This window comes from Globicephala melas, chromosome 5 (genome assembly GCF_963455315.2).
Source record: "Globicephala melas chromosome 5, mGloMel1.2, whole genome shotgun sequence".
Taxonomy (NCBI): Eukaryota; Metazoa; Chordata; class Mammalia; order Artiodactyla; family Delphinidae; genus Globicephala; species Globicephala melas.
Window position 1 is genome coordinate 98,990,759 of NC_083318.1, and position 22,713 is coordinate 99,013,471.

At 37.6% G+C, this 22,713-nt stretch overlaps 1 protein-coding gene across 1 annotated transcript in view; it reads left to right on the top strand.

The window, feature by feature from the left end:
* The first annotated feature begins 2,135 nt into the window (after nucleotides 1-2,135).
* Nucleotides 2,136-22,713, top strand: part of LOC115864380 (uncharacterized) — a 31,364-nt gene continuing 10,786 nt past the window's right edge. Inside the window, exons 1-5 of the mRNA XM_030877999.3 lie at nucleotides 2,136-2,227; nucleotides 7,077-7,147; nucleotides 10,145-10,241; nucleotides 11,825-11,926; nucleotides 19,016-19,174. Coding sequence (XP_030733859.1) covers nucleotides 2,150-2,227; nucleotides 7,077-7,147; nucleotides 10,145-10,241; nucleotides 11,825-11,926; nucleotides 19,016-19,174 — 507 coding nt within the window. The 5' untranslated portion in view covers nucleotides 2,136-2,149. The remainder of the gene's footprint in view (nucleotides 2,228-7,076; nucleotides 7,148-10,144; nucleotides 10,242-11,824; nucleotides 11,927-19,015; nucleotides 19,175-22,713) is intronic.

Below are 22,713 nucleotides of genomic sequence, written 5' to 3' on the forward strand. Positions count from 1 at the left end.
CACAGACAGAAAACAAACATTAGCAGCAGATGCCACCTTAGAGAGACGAAGATCATGACTCAGGAGATCTCCCCTCCACCAAGTTCCCCACAGACATAGATGCCCCCCCTCCGCCGTGTAGAAAGAAGGGAAGGGGGAAATTCTGAGTTCACTGAGGACACCTCGCACTGACTAGATTAAGCTCAGATATCGGGTAACATGAGGCTCACGAGAAAGGTCGAGTTGTGTTATAAATTATGTTTTACATTGCTGTAGGCCGGAATTTGTGGGCAGTGCAAAGTTGACCCACCACACTAGCTTCACAGGATTGTTTTAATATGACAAGGTGAGCCCAAGAGGGGGACAGTCCCATATACACCTCTCCAATTATCCGATGCTTGTTGTTGTTACTACAGCTCATGACTTCATTGCCCTGTGGCTTTCAGCTCCACTATTTACTAAACAGAAGGAGCAACGCAATGTGGCCAAGTTTACTAAGCTTATTTTTACAGCAAGCAAGAATATACCAGTGCATTACCTCAGAATTAACATATTTCATTTTCCCACATATAAGTAATGTGACCAATGCTTGTAATTCAGTCAACCCACCTGTAACACGAGATATTATCTCTAAGTTGATAAGACACATTGGTTCAAGATTTCCTTTATATAAAATGATTCAACAAGGCATTTTTCTCAAGCCCTACAGTCCAGACCAGTTTTGCTGCTTGCTTGTCAAATACAATTTGATTGTACTGGGTTAAAATAAACTCAGTCAACTACCTGTCTTCACCTCCTGCCAGGCACCCCATAAGGACATTGACTGTTTTTCCTTTAAAGTTACACCATTGGAAGCAAGAAAGTAATTGTCATTAATGTATTTATCATACTAAAGATTGCAACTACATATCTATGGTATGCTAAGTATTTTGCATAATTACTTAATTTAAACTTGAGAACTATCCCTATTTTATAAATTAGCAAACCGAGTCTCAGAGAGTTAAGTTACAATAAAGGCACAGAGTAAATGGCAATGCCTATATTTTGGATCCAAGTGTGTCTGACTTCTTCCAACTCTACCACAATGTCTTGCTAATGAAAATATCTAAGCTTATGCACAGGGAGATCAGCTTAGTGCTTTGTGTCCACCTAGAGGGGTGAGATGGGGAGGGTGGGATGGAGACGCAAGAGGGAGGAGATATGGGGATGTACGTATACGTATAGCTGATTCACTTTGTTATACAGCAGAAACTAACACAATTGTAAAGCAATTATACTCCAATAAAGATGTTAAAAAAAAAGAAAAGAAAATATCTAAGCTTATCTGAAGCACTTTTAAAAATTCTTGTCAAGAAACTCGAGGTCTAGGATAACAAGTCATTCTACCACTCCTACCCTTCTCATCTCCTACCCACTCCACCACACACCCTTCCTCTACCACACACTCACATCCATTCCCTGAACCCGCCTGCCTTCTTCCAAGCCTTCACAGAGCTGTTCCCTCTGCTTAGACTGTCCTACCTTTCGTCCCCATTTAAGAGAATTCCAACCCACCCTCTCCATCGGACAGTGACTTTGAAAGCTTTGCTCCCTCTCCCAGGGAGAATTAGCAGCCTCCGCTCCAACTTGTGCGATTAGTTTATCTTTCAATCATAGTGCACACCTGTCACTTGAGATTGGCACTTGTCTACATGTGCCTCTGTGACCACTACTAGAACATGAACTCCTAAAAGTCAGGGTCTGGAACCTATCTTTTTGCATACCTGTTAGTCCAAGCACTTAGGGAGCGCACAGTGGGAGTTCAGCCAGTACTTGTTGAATTCATGAATGAATCTCATTTTAAATCAAGGTCTATTATTTTACATGTCCTAGATTGAGAATGAATCCTACGTAAGTAAACACTGTGAAGTAACTGGCTCCTAAATGATTTTAAGGATGACTACGAAGAAAGACTTCACTTAACCAAAGCCAGTTTTTCCAGAGACTTTGCCCGATCTCGTCACAGTTTCAGCCCAGGTAAGGGAGGGCCCCGCCTCCCTCCCTGCCAATCAATCGCTCCTCGCGCCTGCGCAGACACCGCCCCTCCCGGAGCCACGCCCCAGTCAGTGTCCCGAGACTGTCGCGGGCGGTTAGGTCCGACGGGAACCTGTACTTCTCTAGTTCGCCCACTATGACGATCGCCTACAGCTGCATTGCAAATGGCCGAGCGGTCCTAGCGGAGCTGACCCTAACCGGCGGCTCTTATCAGGTACCCCTGGGTCGTCACCTCAGCCTTCGTAGGCTCCACTTTTCGAGGGTGGCGCCCACTGGACCCGCCCCTCAGGACGGAGCGCCGAGGGGCTGCCCGGAGCTGGCTGTTGAGGCTTGAGGCCCGCCCCTGCGTACGGCCTAGCCTGCGAGATGGTGAATCCCCGGCGTGAGCCACTAGCGCTCCCGGCCGGCCGAGCCGCAAGTGCGCCGCCCAGGGGTTAGGGTTGGTGCTGCACGTGACATACTTGAGATTTGCAGTCACGTTTAATTCCGGAGACCTTTAAAGATTTTATCTCCCCGCGGAGAAATGGCCTGGAGTTCAACACACATTTATTGAACGTGTTTTAGTTGCAAAATCCCGGGGTAAAGGTGTAGGGGATGCAACAAGGAAGAGAAGACGGCGCCTGGAGCTGTCCCTTGATGAGCACATTGTCCTTTTATACCCAAGGGCTTCATTCGTTCTCCTCCAATGTAAAAAGTATTTCAATGGCGGGAGATGGAGATTGCTCCTGTAGCACTCAGGATGGGTGACTGCTTGCCAACCACAGAGGAGGTACTTGGCTTAAAAGTATTACAAGAGTGAGCATTAGCCTGCCCCAGGAAAAGGGAATGGGGACTCCATGCAGAGGGAACAGAATGGCGTGTTTGGGGGAACCGCAAGAACCTCAGTGTGGCTAGAGCACAGGATCGCAGTATATAGGAGCTAAAGCTGAGGTCAGAAAAGTGGACAGAGAATAGTTGATGCAAGGTCCTATATTCAGTTTGTTCTCTTATCCAAGGGAAACCAGGGAGCGGTTAAAGATTTATAAATGGAGGAATAGCAAGATCTGATCCATTTACTAGAAATTTTGGTCTGGTTACAATACAGAAGGGGGATTGGAGGGAAGAGAACCAGTTTGGATGGTGGTGTTATAGTTTATCTAGGAGATCTAAAGTCCTGAGCTAAGGCAATGACAGTGAAGAAGGAGAGGAGGGGGCAGATCCTAAAGAGACTTTGCAAACTAATCCTCAGGAGTTAATGACTGGCTGGATATGTAGGATAGGGAACAGGGCCATGCCTAGGATGATTCTTTTTGTTTTTTTTAATCTTTTTTCCCCAGCTTTATTGAGATACAATTGGCATATAACATTTTGTAAGTTTAAGGTGTACAATGTGAAGATTTGTCAAATTTTTTTCTTAAGTGGCATTAAACAAGATGGAAACTACAGATGGAGGCAGGATTCTGGGGGAAGAAGTCAGAGGAAATGCAAGGGCGGAAAGTACAATTTGGGACAGGTTGAATTTTGTTGCCGGTTGGAAATAGCCAATCTGTTTGTGTGTTTATTCCTCCATCTTATTCCCAAAAGATTTAAGTCATTAAAAGCTCCAATAGGTAGCAGTCAGAGGGTCAGGGCTAACAGTTAAAGATGGTAGAAGTGGGTAAGAGTGCCCAAGTGAGAAGAAAGGAGTACCAAAAGGCAGAACACTGTTAAGAATAGAATAGAGAGGCTGGTCACCAAATGAGAGCAGTGGTATTCTGAAAGCTGAGAGAAGAAAATTAACAAGAATGTCTCATGACCCAGAGAAGTTGAACAAGATCCAAGAGGTGTTCATTGGACTGACAATTAGGAAATGTTAAGTGATCCTACTGATAGTGGTGGAGGTAGAGGCAGAAGAAGCCAGATGGCTTTAGGCCAAGTGAACGGAGACCAGGAAGTAGAGAGAGTGAAGTTAGACTGTTCTTTCAAGAATTTAGAAGGGGAATGAGAGAGGGTGAAAGCTAGAAGAAGTATGGTCCAGGAAAGGGCCTCATTTTTTAATACAGGGAAAACCTTCACCTGAATATAGGCTAATGGAGAGGAGAAGAGGTTGAAGATATAAGGGGCAGTGATTATTGGTTAGAGCAAGACCTGAAGGAGCACAAAGGGATGGATCCAGTGTGGCAGTAGAGATGTGAGCCTTGGTTTAGAGGAATGCTGTCTTGGGGAAAGGAGGAGGTATGGATATAGACATGGAATTTAGTCTCCTTCTGAGGCTCTCCTCTGTGCCAGTCCCTTGAATGCCATGTTCTTCAGGGTTCTAACTTTAGTCCTCTTTTAACTTGACACATTTGTTCACACAAATGGACACCTTTATTTTGATCACTGCCAAATCTGCTTTCAAGGTAATCTCTTTCCACGAGTAGATTGCCTAATAGAAGAAGTTCAAGCATATCATGTCCAGCACTAAATTAATTCTTTCCTAGCTGATTCCTCCTCATGTATTTCTAATCTTGCCGCATAGCTCTACTAAGCCATTCAAGCTGGAAACTGGGAGTCATCTTTCATTTTTCCCTCTTCTGCACTCTCAAATGTGTTCTTTGCCACCAAGTTTTATCAGTTCCATCTCCTGAGTACATCTTGAATCCATCTCCTTGTTTCTGAACCACATCTTCATCAAGGCCCTTGTTACTTCTCACCAGGGTTATTGAAGATACCTCCTAACTCATCTCCCAGACCTTAGCCTTGTCCCTCTCAAAACCAGCCTCCACACTGCTGCTCAGAGGATTGTTCCTAAAAGCAAATATGATCCTGTCACTCCCCTGCCTAAAATCATTGGATGGCACCTGATTACTTTCATTGTAAAGTTCATAGTCCTTAGCCTGGCATTCACAGCCCTCCCTGGTAGGGCTTTTCCATGATTACCTCCTTCTCTTCCCCAGCTGTCCCTGTGCTCCAGCCATCCTGAACTTCATGCTGCTCTCCAGTCTCACCAAGATCTCCCTTCCAATCTCCTGTTCCCTCTCCCCGGAACCCACTTGTCTCCATTTTTTAGCAGTGTCACCTCTTCTGTGCTCTGAGATGTTTCTCAATTCCTCCTTGAAGCCTTCTCTATGCCCAGGCTAATTTACATCCCTTTACCAACTACTTGCCAGGTTGAACTGGAATCTTCTTTTACTTATCTGTCTCTGCCATCGGACTCCTTCAGGACAGGGACTGTCTTCAACTCTGTCCTTACAGTGGACAATGCCTGGACATAGTATGTTCTCAATAACTACTTCATTAATTATGAAGGGAGAGAGTCAGAAAGTTGAAGGAGTTTATAAGCCCATTGGCCTCTCTTTATGAAGCATGCAAGGAAGTAAGAAAGTGGAAGGTGGTGGAGCAGTATGCAGTTGGGGGACAGGATTAAAAGTCTGGAATGACTGCTGTGTGGAAGGCTGACCAGGGAGAAGGAGCTTTAAGGCACAGTTCTATCATATCTTCCTTCAGTGCTAAATATTAATGTCACAAATATTTTATACTCATTAGAAAATATTAGTATCTACCAAAGCTTAATCATGAAATCAAATGGAACTGGACAGGACCGCAGAGATCATCTTACCCAATCCTTTCATTCTTCACACAAGGAAACAGACCCAGACAACTCATTTTCTTAGGTTGTGCAGCACTTCAACTCCAGAAATGGCACTACAGTCCAGTGTGTCAATTATTTTACTGCCTCACGTTGCCATTTGCTTTGTTTCACATGTTTCTGTGATTTCATAGTTTATATACTCTAAAAGGGACACTTTGGGAAGGGTAGGGGAATATGCTCCAGTGATGAGAATAGAGTAACTGAAAGATTATGTTTTCTCTTAATTCCCTTAATGTTTCTTAGGAAATCGTTTCCTAGAGAATATTGCCTGGATTTTTCTGGTAATACCAAGAATTTCAAGTTTTACTCTCTACCATTAATAACAAGCTTTTCTCTCCCCAAAAGTTTTTATTTCAAGTGTCATTTTTTGAAAATGAAAAGTTAATCAGGAGTGTGGCTATTCAAGTCTTCTTAGGTAACTTTCAGGTTCCTTTCACACTTCTAAAGTCAATTAGTGGGATTCCATATAATTAACTGTATTTAAGGTATTATGGATAATCATAATACCTTGCAAATTTTCTCCCAAAGAATGAGCCTTATAAGAAACAAGTAGGGACTTCCCTGGTGGTACAGTGATTAAGACTTCTCCTGCCAATGCAGGGGACACGGGTTCAATCCCTGGTCCGGGAAGATCCCACATGCCGCGGAGCAACTAAGCCCATGCGCCACAACTGCTGAGCCTGTGCTCTAGAGCCTGCAAACCACAACTACTGAGCCCATGTGCCTGGAGCCTACACGCCGCAACTGCTGAAGCCCGTGCACTGTAGGGCCCGCGTGCTGCAACTACTAAGCCTACGTGCTGCAATTACTGAAGGCTGCATGCCTAGAGCCCATGCTCTGCAACAAGAGAAGCCACCGCAACAAGAAGCCAACGCACCACAACGAAGAGTTACCTCCCACTCGCCGCAACTAGAGAAAGCCCGCGCACCGCAACGAAGACCCAACGCAGCCAAACAAACAAAAAAAAAGAAATAAGTAGAAGGGATCTTAGCAATTATTTGTTTAATAGAAAGATGTCAGTGAATAATAATGAGTAAAAATTTTATCTTAATCTAAAAAAAAGAAGACTGCGTAGGTTATTCAAAGACCAGAAGCTGAATACTTTTAATCCATTAACATTTTATGTATAGCTTCGTAGAAGTCACTGAAAAGATATTTGATTAGTCAAATATCTTCCCAGTCATATTAATAATGTGCTGTGAAAAGGACTAATTAGTGCAACTTATATTTGCACACTTATATGTATATACACAAAGTATATGTATATGTGATTTTAATATTTTCCTTCATATTCATATGAACATTTCATGATAACTTGCCTCTTACCATGCATTATGAATAACCACCCATTAGTTCTCCTAGTAAACAGTTGTTCCTTAATAAACTAAACAGAACATTGGTAAATTAAGCAGATGAGTAATAAAAGACACTACAATCTTCTACAAAATAAATGCTGACAATTTATTTTTAGGAAGCAGCGGCAACAGTGCTTAAACTAGTGCTTCTTAGAGCTGAACCAAAGACCATAATTCAAATGGGAAGGTAAGGTATATTCTAATAAAAGTCTATTTTTTAATCATTACCAGCTGATAATTACAGTGATAATGACATGGGGAAAAATATTTCTTATACAGACTCTTGACTGAACTCTCAGAAAGGAGAACTTCTATATGTAAAAGTATAAAATCATGAATGAGAATGATGAACATTAAATTCAAGATAGTGGTTACCTCTGCAAAAGAGAAGGGAGGAGAAATTGAGGAAGGGTATACAGGGGACATTAATTGTATCTGTAACATTTTGACTGAATGGTAGGTCTACAAGTGTTCCTGTTATCTTATTCTCCATACCTTTTTAGTTATTCCCAAAATATTTCATTAATAAAAAAGGAAACTTCCACTTGAAAATATCTTTAATAACATCACTCTACTTTACTTGGGACATCACATGGTATGGATTAAACTATGTAATGTCCCAAGTAAATATTTTGCTGGTAAAACAGGTGGGGAATAAGAGAGATCTATTATTTTTAGACTCATCATTGTCCTTTTAAGACGAGGTGTGTTTTAACCTTTATATTGTAAAATAATACAAAAGCCACATCAAGCAAATGTATAGTTTTATGAAGTTTCTCAAAGGACCTCCCCCAACCAACTGCAACTACCATCTAAGCCAAAAAATAGAACACTGCCAGGTATCCCCAAAACTCCCTACCATGTATCCTGCCCCATTCACAGTTTCCTCCCTCCCCCCCAAATCAACCACCATTCCAAATTCTGTAGCAGTCACTTATCCTGTTTCTTCATTGCCTCAGTACCTAAATAAGCATCCTCAGGCACAAGAGCCCAATTCTGCCCATTTTTTAATTTGGTGTCTTTTAAGTCTCTTTAATCCACATATTCCCCCTCCACCCCTTTTCTTTCCTTACAATTTATTGTTGAAGGACCTATAGAGTTTCGCTCAGTCTGGTTTTGCTGATTGCATATTCAAAATGCAGTTCACCATGGTCCAAGTGGCTGGATCCAGTGGCCTAATCCCTTTGGCAAGACTGCAGGTGTTTTTTCATCAGACGGTATAAAATACCTGCTTATATCTCCTTTTGGCATGCTAGTAGCCATTGATATTCATTGCCTACACCCTAGAGCCATTAATTTATTGGGGGTTGCATAATGGTGATATTCTAGTTTTGTTTTCATTTGTTAGCTGGAATGTTATCAAAAAGAGATTCTTTCCTCCTCTACTCTTGGCTTACCTATATTGAACATTCTAGTTTGAATCTTTTGAGGACCTCTTCCCTGAACTCCAGACTTGTATATCCAGCTGCTCATTCCACATATCTGTTGGATGTCTGATGGGCATCTCAAACTTCTGTCCAAAGCCACGCCTCCTGCAGTCTTCCACATACCACCTTTCCAGTTCCTCAGGCCTAAAACCTTCGGGATCCTTGACTTTGGTCTCTTTTACTTCCAAACCCAGCCCATCAGCAAATCCTGTTGTTTTTACCTTCCAAACATATTCAGAATCTGACAACCTCTGCCACCATCTCTTGCTTGGGTGACTTGATATAAAGTTAAGTTCTTTTTTTTATTATTTTGTTTTTTATTTTTAAGGATTGCACTCTTTAAAGTTTGATTTAATAACATTTTATAATTATGTAAAACATTTATATGGCTCCAAAGTCAAATCTACAAAATGAGTTTCCTTCACAAAGTCTAATTTTCATTGCTTTCTTCACACTACTCTCTCTCCCTCTATGTAGGTAACCATTTCGAATAAGTTCTTAGTTTATCATTTTCCTTTTTTTTTTTCTATAAGAGACACATACATATATTTGTACTTCCCTTATGTTAGGAAATGAGACTGATACATAAATTGCAGTACATCATACACACTTTTCTCCATCTTGCATTTGTCAGTTAACAATATATCCTAGTCATCAGGTATTCAAGATTTTTAATATTTAAGGATGGTTTCTGAGTGTTACCAATAACACACTAAGCATAAATTTAAAATCACACCCAGTATCAATTTAGAACACATATATAACTTTTGGAGAGATGACAGAATTAGCAACTCTTTTCCTGTGAAGACTCCTCCCTATTTAAAAATAAAAATATTTTCCTAGTGGATATTATGCATGTCAATTAATATCATCATTAAAAATATTTGTAGCATATTGTATTCATGATATGATATCAAGGATTTATATTGAAGGGGCACATATCTTAAGTTTTCTGCCCCTGGGATTATCTTTTCTACCTATTTTTGAGATGCCTCATTCTTATATCTATCCAGTTTAGCATTTGAACAGGCCTGTTGCCTGTTAACCATTTGGATATAGAGTGCTCAAAAATGACTAGATTAAAGCCTAGGCACCAAGCAACTATTTTGGTTGCCATATTCCTAAATTTTCTGGATTGTTGGGTAGTAAAGATGGAAGCACTTTCCAAGAGTCTTCTAGCCTCCTAATAAGTGAGTCTGAGAAGGCACAAAAGGTCTAGAAGTTGGAGTGGTCAGGAAAAGCTACACTGGATTACTATAGGGGAGTTTAATTCCCCCTCCCGGACTCATCCTGTGCTCTAGAATATTTGGTCTTGGGAACTTACAACTTTCAAATTCTAATCTATCATAATAGAAAGCCAAGAAGTGCCAAAATTAAATATGTCTACCTAAAAATATAAGGATAGTAAAAATCAGTGAACATAGCATTTTCTCTTTGATCAGAATCTAGATTCAGTCTTGGAATGAGAATGACTTCCATCAAAGGCATGTGAAATATATATGATTAGATTATTAGAATTTTCTCTATTGTAATTTATTTTTATTGATGCAATTTTAAATGCATATTCACATTTTAGAGAGTTTTTATTTAACATAGTTTAATTTTTCAAAGGTATGAAAGATTTCTAATTATTCTGATTATAAAAAGTTATCTACATAGTTTTTATACTATTAATGAGAGCTTGAAAACGAAATTAAGTTCTCTGTATCAGTACTTAATTTAATATTATCATGTAACTGAATGTATTCTTTTCAAAGCTTTGTCTACCATACTCTCTTTATTGACGGAATCACTTACCTATGTGCCTCAGACAATGCCTTAGATACTGTAACACCATCTGCATTTCTTAAAAATGTAAGTAATTTCTTTTACTGCTTTGACTTTTTCAGTTATTGAAATTATGAGGTCTGTTTTATAGTTTATTGGTAATAATGTCCCTAACCAAAAGCAGATCTGTCTATATAGCAGAGCCATTAGTGACCTTCAGAGATTTCTTACCTTCATCCCTCATCTGTCTTCTGCTTCTACAATTCCCCTAACTCTTAAGCAAGATCTACAAAGATGATTAACCCAGATCATCTTTGGAATCTCTCATATTTATTTTGTTCTTTAAAAATAAGAAAAATTAAGCTTTACTAATATTTAATATACCTTCTCAATAGCATATGTATTTAATTTTCAAATAATTATAGATAAGACACTTCTGGCAGAAAATATGAATCAATTATGAGTTAAATGAAAAAAAATTTTTTAATCAAGATATACTACTTTTAGAGAACGTTTTACCTGAAAGTTGCCAACAAATATGAAATATGATAGAGTACTTATGTGTATGTACTTATACAGATACATGAGATTTTATAAATTTCTTAAAGCCTAGTTAACCTTCTCAATAGATATCATCTACTGCTGACTATCACCCAGTGTCTAACTTCCAACTAGAATAAGACTGTGAAAGGCAGTCTCAGAGACAGACTAGGGATAAACCATTATTCTGGTAATTTTATGATCCAAATAGTATGTTTTTTTCTTATTTTAAAAAGTTAATAATACTAATCTTCAATTTTATTCACAAATATATAATTTAGGAAAAATATTTTAACAAAAAATATTAATGGAAAAATCGGTCAGCTGTACTATAGTTATTAATAGTTATTCTCCAGTCACATTATGCATATATTTCATTTGTTTAGTGTACCAACTTGTTTTAACACAACTCAAACTGTAACCATATATAGAATCAAGGATTATAAGGCCTAATATTGTAATTCACTCTACATTTATGCCTAGACAATTGTTAGCATCTACATGATAAACACTGTTAGCCATTTAACTGACTATACTCTAATTTTTTTTCCCTCTCTGCCATTATGGAAAAACATCCAACTTTTCCAACTTTCCAAAACCAGACTGCATGATTTTTACCACTGCTTTTCGGGTGATACAACATTAAGTACAAACAATTGTCAGAATTCCTTCTTAAAGCTTTGAAATATCATATAACAACCCTATAGGGTTTGGAAGATAGTCTCATGACATTTAGTTGGGATTGTTTTGTTATTATTGAATGGATTTTGAGGGTAAGAGCAGGAGGGGAAAATGAAAAGCACTTACTTAGAGAATATCAGTGACTCCTATCCTTCCTTGTCTGCCAGAGGTGAACATCTGCAAGTCCCCTCAAGTCTTCAGAAATACCAATACCAAAGAATCAAGGTAGCACCTGCAATCTCACGATACGAGATATGAGATATGAACACACTTTTCATTAATACTGCATCTTTAAAATAGAAAAGATACCCTGCCACCAAAATTCTAGAACTGTTCTGGTTTCTTTTATTGAAAGTTTCTGCCAGACTTTGCTTCAAATAAACACTTACTATGTAATTCTCCAGTTGAAATTATCTATATAATTTAAATATTTCCATTAATTTCCCCAGGTTAGTGAGACTTTTCTGAGAAATCCTTTGATGTCACAAGAACATTTTTCTCCGTCAAATGCAGTTGCTACAGATTTTCAACAAGTATTAGGAAAGTATATGGTATGTAACCTCCAAGTGTGGTCCTAAACATTGTCAGTATTACATCTGACAAATCAGTTAGGAATTATGAGTTAAGAGCTGTTAAGGTGAATGAGAACTAAGAACTTCTATCTCTATATAATGATAAGGAATGATATCCATGAAATATTGATAAATATTGAATAAAGCAAGACAGAGAAAATATATATGGTATACTGTTATTTACTTACCATCCTTGTATGCAACCATTTAAGAAAGAGGGAATAAATACAAATATGTTTGCTTATAGCAAAAAAAGGGGGGGATGGGGGGACAAAGGAAGGATAAACCAAAAACATTTCAGTGGTTGCCTGTGTATGGATGGGGACAGGAATAGAAACTAGACCTCTCTGAATGAAACTTGTCTTGCAAATTCAACTTGGAACCATGTAAATATTTTACACAATTTTAAAAATTATAATAATCATAATCATTGTGTAAATATTTTACACAAATATTAAATTAAATATTTTTAAAGTAGTCCCTCAGCAGAAATTAACATTGTAAATCAACTATACTTCAATAAATTTTTTTTAAAAGAGTAGTCCCTTTTAAGTGAAATAAGACAGTCACAAGAGGACAAATACTGTGTGATTCCACTTATATGAGGTACATGGAGTGGTCAGATTATTTATAGAGACAGAAAGTAGCAAGGTGGTTGCCAGAGCCTGGGAGGAAGGGAGGAGGAGAAGTTATTGTTTAATGGGTACAGAGTTTCAGTTTGGGAAAATAAAAAGGTTCTGGAGATAGATGGTGGTGATATACTTAATGTGAACATACTTAATGCCACTGAACTGTACAGCTAAAAATGGTTAAAATGGTACATTTTATGATATGTATGTTTTACCATAATAAAGTTTTTTTTCTTTTATTGAAGTACAGTTGCTGTACAATATAAGTTACAGGTGTACAATATAGTGATTCACAATTTTTAAAGGTTATACTCCACTTATAGTTATTATAAAATATTGGCTATATTCTGTATGTTTTACAATATATCCTTGTAGCTTTTTTTTTTTTTTTTTTTTTTTGCTGTACGCGGGCCTCTCACTGCTGTGGCCTCTCCCGTTGCGGAGCACAGGCTCCGGACACGCAGGCTCAGCGGCCATGGCTCACGGGCCCAGCCGCTCCGCGGCATGTGGGATCTTCCCGGACCGGGGCACGAACCTGCGTCCCCTGCATCGGCAGGCGGACTCTCAACCACTGCGCCACCAGGGAAGCCCTCTTGTAGCTTATTTTTTTCCTAATAGTTTGTACCTCTTAATCCCCTACACCTACCTCACCCCCCTCCCCTTTCCTGACCCCACTGGTAACCACTAGTTTGTTCTCTATATCTGTCAGTCTGCTTCTTTTTTGTTATATGCCTTAGTTTGTTGTATTTATTAAATTCCACATGTAAGTGATATCATACAGGATTTGTCTTTCTCTGTCTGACTTATTTCACTTAGCATAATGCCCTCCAAGTCCATCCATGCTGCTGCAAATGGCAATATTTCATTGTTTTTTACAGCTTAGTAGTATTCCATTGTATATATGTATACCACATCTTCTTTTTGTTTTGTTTTTTTGTTTTTACCACATCTTCTTAATCCATTCATCTGTTGATGGACACTTAGGTGGCTTCCGTATCTTGGCTATTGTAAATAATGCTGCTATGAACATTGGGGTGCATGTATCTTTTCAAATTAGTGTTTTGGGTTTTTTTCGGATATATACCAGGGAGTAGAATTGCTGGGTCATATGGTAGTTCTATTTTTATTTTTTTGAGGAAGCTCCGTACTGTTTTCCACAGTGGTTGTACCAATTTACATTCCCATCGTCAGTGTATAAGGGACAAACCAAATATTTGATGATACTAAGGAATATTTTTGGATGTGATCATGATGTTGTGGTTTTGTTTTTTAAGAAAAACAAGGCCATATCTTTTAGAGATACAGATTGAAGCATTTACAGATTAAAATAATAGACTGTCTAGGATTTGCTTTAAAATAATACATTTGGGGAAGGAGTAATCAGTAGTAGTACAGATGAAATAAGATTGGCCATGTGTTGATAACTGCTGAAAGTAGGTGATGGGTACACTAAACAATTCACTCTGCTTCTGTATATGTTTGAACTTTTCCATAATAAAATATTTTAAGTATACCTGCATTAGTTTTCTATTTATGGTAACAAATTTGTATGGTGGGCTTCCCTGGTGGCGCAGTGGTTGAGAATCTGCCTGCCAATGCAGGGGACACGGGTTCGAGCCCTGGTCTGGGAAGAGCCCCCATGCCACGGAGCAACTAGGCCCGTGAGCCACAACTACTGAGCCTGCGCGTCTGGAGCCTGTGCTCCACAACAAGAGAGGCCGCGATAGTGAGAGGCCCGCACACCGCGATGAAGAGTGGCCCACGCTTGCTGCAACTAGAGAAAGCCCTCGCACAGAAACGAAGACCCAACACAGCCAAAAATAAATAAATAAATAATTTGTATGGTAACAAATTACCACAAATCAGCAGCCTAAAACAACACACATTTTATTATCTCACAGTTTTTATGAGTCAGGAAGCAAGGCATGGTTTAACTGGGTTTTCTGCTCAGGGTCTCACAAGGCTTCAGTGAGTGTGTCAGCCAGACTATGTTCTCATCTGGAAGCTCTGGGGAAGAATCTGCTTCCAGCCTCATTCAGATTGTTGCAGAATTTATTTCCTAAGAGCTGTGCGAGGGATGCAGCTTTTTGCTGGCTGTTGGCTGGAGGACACCCTCGGTCCTAAAGACTGATAGCAGTTCTTTGCCACAAGGGCGTCCTCAGCACAGCTGCTTGCTTCTTCAAGGCCAGCAGAGGAATCTCTCACTCCAGTCTGCTAAATATTATATAATATGATGTAATCACAGGAGTGACCTCATCACCTTTGCTTCCATTCGTTAGGGGCAGATCACACTGAAGGGGAGGGAATTTTATAAAGATGTGACTCAGTGGGGGTCCCCACAGGGTGAGTCCACCACAATGCCTGAAGAAGTAACTAAGGATAGATATATTAAATTTGTATATTCTCTTATGGAGAATTCTGCAATATTCAACACAGCTAAAATATATAATTAACATAGCTCCTGAAAACCCTGCGAAAATATGCACATTTTAAGCAGTTAACACATCTGACATCAAAGAAATTTGTTTAACATGTATAAACTAACCTGGTGAGCTTCATATCTGTAGAAAATTTTATAAAAGGTGTTGACTTTTTTATACTATAATTAGAAAAATGCACACAGCAAAAAAAAAAGTAGTTTTGAGAGTTTTAAATATATTTATATATATAAATGTACCAAATGCCATTGAATGGACTATGAATACATTATCTTAACAAAACTTAGATGAGTCTCTTAATCTTAAAAGATTAAGCATTTTTTAAAAGGAGAGAAAAAGAGAAAAGGAATAAAAAGAAAAATCAAAGATTCACCATTTATCTTAACTTGATTATGTCTTTTTTTAATTAATTTTTATTGGAGTGTAGTTGCTTTACAGTGTGTGTTAGTTTCTGCTGTACAGCAAAGTGAATCAGTTATACATATACATATATCCACTTTTATTTGGATTTCCTTCCCATTTAGGTCACCACGGAGCACTGAGTAGAGTTCCCTGTGCTATATCTTAACTTGATTATGTCTTAATAAAAAATTTTAACCCATGAGCCATAGAAGCATCCACTAAACATTTCTTAACACAAGCCACCAAAACCTTATTTCCAAATAAGGTCACATTCACAAGTATCCAGAATTAGGACTTAAAAGAATCTTTTTGGGGAGACACATTTCAACTAGGAATTCCCTCTTTTCTACATTCCAACTAGTGAGCTCCTCACAGAACATTAATTGTAAGTTGCATGGTCCAGTGACCAAGATCAGAGTTCTGTTTAAGGTGGATTTGATCACTTGCCAAAGAGCAGGGGATTTTAATATCATTTTTAGATTTAAAAATAATGCTCATTAATAAAGTGAGATAATACAAAAGTATAAAAAGTGAAATATAAATATCTCCTACAATCTCAATCAAACCCCCCTGAGGTGAACACTCTTAACAGTTTGGTGTGTAAGCTTCCAGAATTTATATATATATTTATTTATTTATATTTATTTATTTATTTATTTATTTATTTATTTATATTTATATATATTCACAAAACTGTGATCATTAGTACAATAGGTAAAGGCTTAATCTCTAGAGCTTCTTAGTCTGAATCCTTGTTTTGCCTCTAGCTGTGTAACATTGGGCAATATATTAACTTTCTCAGTCTGAGTTTTCTTATTTAGAAAATAAAAGATGAAAAGAGTAGTACTTTATATAATGGTTTGGGAATTAAATGAACTATACGTGTGAAGTGCTTAAAACAGTGCCTGCCACATACTAAGTGCTTGATAAGTTATTATTTAATACTCTTCTGCAGCTGCAGCTTACTTTTTAAATATAACACTATATCTTAGAGATCATTTTTTATTGAAGTATAGTTGATTTACAATGCCATGTTAGTTTCAGGTGTACAGCACAGTGATTCACTTATATATATATATATATTCTCTTTCAGATTCTTTTCCCTTACAGGTTATTACAAAGTATTGAGTACTCTGAGTATCATTAAATATAGTTGACTGTAGTTCCCTGTGCTATACAGTAGGTCTTTGTTGATTATCTATTTTACAAGTAGTAGTGTATACATGTTAATCCCAAACTCTTAATTTATCCCTCCCCACACTGTCCCCCTTGGTAACCATAAGTTTGTTTTCTATGTCTGTGAGTCTCTTTCTGTTTTGCAAATGAGTTAATTTGTGTCTTTTTTTTTTTTTAGATTGCACATATAAGCAATATCATATGATATTTGTCTTTGTCTGGCTTACTTCACTTAGTATGATAATCTCTAGATCTATCCATATTGCTGTAAATGGCATTATTTCATTCTTTTTTATGGCTGAGTAATATTCCATTATATATATATATATATATATATATATATATATATATATATATATATACCACACCTTCTTTATCCATTCCTCTGTCGATGGACATTTAGGTTGCTCCTGTGTCTTGGCTGTTGTAAATAGTGCTGCAGTAAACATTGGGGTGCATGTATCTTTTCAAATTACAGTTTTCTCCAGATGTAGAGGTCATTTTTAATATGGATAGAGTTGAAGACAAAAATAGCAACAAAGAACAAGAGCAATGAATAGAAAATGGTAACAAATATGGTAGATATTAATCCAGCTATATCAATAATCACTTTAAAAGTTAATGGCCTAGGACTTCCCTGGTGGTGCACTGGCTAAGAATCTGCCTGCCAATGCAGGGGGCATGGGTTCAAGCCCTGGTCCAGGAGGATCCCACATGCCGTGGAGCAACTAAGGCCATGTGCCACAACTACTGAGCCTGTGCTCTAGAGCCCACGAGCCACAACTACTGAGCCCACGCGCTGCAGCTACTGAAGTCCGCGCACCTAGAGCCTGTGCTCCACAATAAAGAGAAGCCACCACAATGAGAAGCCCGCGCACCACAACGAAGAGTAGCCCCTGCTCACCGCAACTAGAGGAAGCCCGCACGCAGCAACGAAGACCCAACTCAGCCAAAAATAAATAAATAAATAAATTATAATAAAATTAAAAAGTTAATGGTCTAAATACACCAATTAAAAGAGATTGTCAAACGGGATCAAGAAGCTGTCATGAGAATGAGAAGACAAGCCGCAGACTGGGAGAAGATACTTGCAAAAGGCAAATCTGATAAGGACTATAACCCAAAATATACAAAGTACTCTTAAAACTCAACGATAAGAAAACAGACAACCCAATTTTTTAAATGGGCCAAATATTTGAATAGATACCTCACCAAAGAAGATATACAGATGGCAAATAAGCATATGAAAAGGCTCAACATCGTATGTCATTAGGGAATTGCAAATTATAGCAACAATGAAATACCCCTAACACACCTATTAGAATGGCCAAAATTCAAAACACTGACAACACCAAATGCTGACAAGGATGTGGAGCAATAGCAACTCTGATTCACTGCTGATGGGAATGCAAAATGGTATAGTCACTTTGGAAGACAATTTGGCAGTTACTTACAAAACTAACATACTCTTACCATATGATCCAGCAATAGTGCTCCTCGGTATTTACCCAAAGGAGTTGAAAATTATATCCACACAAAAACCTGTATGTGGATATTATAGCAGCTTTATCCATACTTGCAAAGACATGGCAGCAATCAAGATGTCTTTCCATAGGTGGATGGATAAACTACAGTACATCCAAACAATGGACTATTATTCAGCACTAAAAAGAAATGAGCTATTAAACCATGAACAGACATGGAGGAAACTTAAATGCATATTGCTAAGTGAAAGAAGCCAATCTGAAAACACTGCATACTGTATGACTCTAACTATATGGTATTCTGGAAAAGACAAAACTACGGAGACAGTAAAAAGACCAGTTTTTGCGAGGGCTCAGGGAAAAAGAAGTATGAATAGGTGGAGCACAGAGGATTTTAAGGGCAGTGAAACTGTTCTGTATGATACTGTAATGACAAAAACATGTCATTAGACGTTTGTCAAAATCCACTGAATGTACAATATTAACAGTGAACCCTAATGGAAACTATGGACTTTGGATGATAATGATGCATCAACATAGGGTCATCCATTGTGACAAATGGACCACTCAAGCACAGGATGGTGATAGTGAGGGCGGCCGTGCGTGTATGGGGGGTAAGGAGCATGCAGGAACTCTGTAATTTCCACTCAATTTTACCATGAACCTAAAACTGCTCTTTTAAAAAGTCTATTCAAATAAATACACAATTTAAATTCTTTAAAAATCCACTGCTGATTGAATACATTGATATATACCCTCTCCTGCCACCCCCATTTTTTCTGCATGATTCAGGTAGGACAGTTTGAGGCTTAGTTGATTCCTTATGCTGAAATACAAGTGAGATGAGCCTTTGGCACCTTTGTTCTAATTTGTACAACATATTACAATAGATTTCATTTATAGAAAATAAAATGTATATTATATTTCACTTCTGTATAGATGAAATACAATAAAAATCAAGAGGACAGCTCGATATCCGCACTGAAGAGTCAAGTAACTGATGTAAAATATGTTATGACCCAAAATATCGATAAAATTTTGGAAAGAGAAGAAAGATTGAATATCTTCACTGACAGAACAGATGATCTGCAAACAACTGTGAGTGTTACATGGCTGTCTTAATACCCAAACAGTGCTCTAAGTCATAGGATCATTGCCCTTGAGACAAACTGCCAAAAGCAAAAACATACTGGGACACTTGGTGAGATAATCCTATGTCACCAAATGATGGCTTTATCAAAAATTATTGAAGTGCAACTAAAATATTAAAAGAATAATTATAAAACAATCCAAATTTTAAAGCCCATTAAAGTAGAAAGTGGTTATTTGTGTAACAGAATGGTTTCTTACATTAAGAAACACACAGGTTAGTCAACAAATAAATTGCAAGGGAAAAAAAGGAGAGGGAAACTTACCAATAAAGGGACTTATAAGGTATATCAATTGCAATGTGTGATCCTTATTTGGATTTTGATTCAAACAAACTATAAAAGTGAAAATTTACAACTTCATGAGACAAATAGATATTTGAACTCTAGCTGGATATTAGATGAGGTTAAGGAATATAACTAATTTTTAGGTGTGATAATGGCATTGTGGTTATGTTTTTAAAAGAGTCATTACTTATTAGCGATACATACTAAAATGTTGATGGATGAAATTTTGTAACATCTGAGATTTGCTTCAAAATAGTTTGAGTGGGGGAGTAGAATGGTGTATAAATTAAACAAAATTGGCTATAACTTGACAATGGTTAAATCTGGTTGCTGAGTATACAGGGGTTCATTATACCATCCTGTCAACTTTTGTATGTGTCTGAAATTCTCTATTAGAAAATAGTTTTAAAACAATCACCAAGTGTTCACTAGTTCCTTTTGAGCATTTTTTTTGGCCACATCTCGCGACTTGTGGGATCTTAGTTCCCCAACCAGGGATCAAACCTGTGCCTCCTGCAGTGGAAGCTCGGAGTCCTAACCACTGGACTGCCAGGGAATTACCCCGCTTTGAGCATTTTAAATTTTATTTTTACAGATCTTTTCTACAAACACAGCCACCATATAAAGCAAAGTATACACACTACTTTTTACTCATCAAGTTCTATTGATTCAACCTCCTAAATCTTTTTTGTTCTAAGCCTCATTTTTTTCACCTTTCAAAACAATTTACCAAGGTATTATTCACATATATTCATCCAGTTTAAGTGTGGAGTTTGACAAATTGTGGTAATTGTGTACAATTGTGTGACCACAATCAAGTTGCGGACTAGCTCTTCCATCCTAAAATCTGCCCTCCTTTGTAGTTTACTCTTCCCCAACCCTGACCCCAACCAACCACTAATCTGCTTTCTGTCACTATAGTGTTGTCTTTTCTACAACGTCATATGAATAGAATCATACAATACAGTCTTTTGTGTTTGACTTCTTTTACTTAATATAATGTTTTTTATATTCATGTTGTTGTGTGTTAATATGTTATTCCTTATCATTGCTAAATAGTATTCCACAGATAGCTAAATCTCTTTTAAACACACCTTCTGCCCATCCCAATGCCACTCACTGTCTCACTCCAAGATCAATTATCTCGTCTGACTATGGTAATTCCCAGATTTAATTGTTCTCCCTATTTTTGATTCTACTCTGCTCCAGTCATCCTCCATACCGACACTAGAGTATTCTTTTAAAATGCAAGTATGAGTGTTATCTATAGCCTTTTTGAAACCCTCTAGTGGTGCCCCTTTGTCCAAGCAGGGTAGAGTCCAACCTCCCTAACTTAATGAGCTTTCTTCTGATTATACTGCCAGTCATATCACCCAGAGGTCATGTCTTGTAGTTTATAAATCTCAAAAAATATCAGACTATTTGTAGTTCTCCAAAATACCTGTTGCATTATTTCACACCTTTATGCATACTGTTCCCTCTTTTTCCTTCCCCTGGAAAACTTCTACTCATCCATCAAAACCCAACTCAAGAATCATCTCCTCATCCATTGCCCAGACTGAGTTTATGCCTGTCTCATCTATGCCATCCCTGCACCTTGTATTTATTGATCAATTAAACAAATATCTTTTGAAGATCTACTGTCTACCAGGCTCTATAATAGGCACTAAGAATAATAAGGATGAATATGATAGCCACAACCCCAGCAAACAAGCACTCAATGTTAGTTAAATCAAACACTACTTACTTAAACAAAGCAATCCTCTACATTGTTTTTATAGCAGGAAAAAGATGTCACATCAGTTTGTATAATCTACAAAGAAGAATTAATAAAGTAAATCATTGTCTAGCATTGCAGTTGTTGTCTTTATGAGAGTTATAACACAAGAGTTCAGATAAAACTGTCCAAGCCATTTAGATTCATTCATTGTTCATTAATAAACATTCTTTGGGGGCCTGTTATATACAGGATATTATGCTTGTCATCTTCAGGGATAAAAGAATGGAATAAGATACTTGCCACAGTTTAATCTACTGCAGGAGACATATTTGTATAAACCTAACTGCAATATAAAGTATGTGTTAAGTGTCATAATAGACGGATAAAGCATAACAGCCAAACAGTGGATAACTGATAGTATCTACATTTTTACAACGCATTTTGAAATTAGTCAGAAAATTCCTTACCTCATTCAACATTTATTTCAAGTATGTGAAAAAGGTTTTTTTTTAATATTCATTTATTTATTAGCTGCCTTGGGTCTTAGTTGTGCACACAGGATCTTTTGTTGTGGCGTGCAGGCTCTTTGCTGCGGTGCACGGGCGCACGGGCTCCAGAGCAAGCAGGCTCAGTAACTGTGGCGCAGGCTTAGTTGCCCTGGGGCATGTGGGATCTTAGTTCCCAGACCAGGGATTGAACCAGCGTCCTGTACATTGCAAGACGGATTCTTAACCACTGGACCACCAGGGAAGTCCCTATGAAAAAGTTTTGAGAATAATATATCTAATACCCTTGTAATCATCAGCCAGCTTTATCTGGACTTAATATTTTGCCACATTTGGTTTGGGCCTTTGTTTCTTAAAGAAATAAAATTATACATAAAATTAAAGTCCCCTGTGTACCTTTCCCAAGCCCATTCCACTCCCTCACCAGAAGAACCGCTATCGTGAATTTGATTTGAATCATTTGTATGCATGTTTTGATTCCTCTGCTATATATGTGTAGCTATATATGTATCTGTAGTATTGGTTTGCATTTTTAAACTTTGTATTTATGACATTATAATGAACCTATCCTTCTGCAACCTGAGTTTTTAGTTCAACATCATGTTTTTGAAATGTATTCATTTTGATACACTTAGCTCTAATTTATCAATTTAGCTACTGACAGCATATCATTACTATTTTAAGAAATACAGAAATACTTATCCTTTCCCCTTTTAATAAATATTAACGTAGATTCCAACTTCTTTATTATGAACAACACTGCACTGAACACCCTTGTACATGTCTTTTAGTACACATTTACAAAATGTTTCTAAGACAATGGTCTATAGAGTTTTTTGATCATGCATACTTATTCATAAAATATTCTTGAGAATGCATTTAAATATATATAAATTATATATATTCTTCGATAGTAATGTTATATATTAAAACATACTAATAGAAATTAAAAGAATGAGACAAAGATGAAATAAA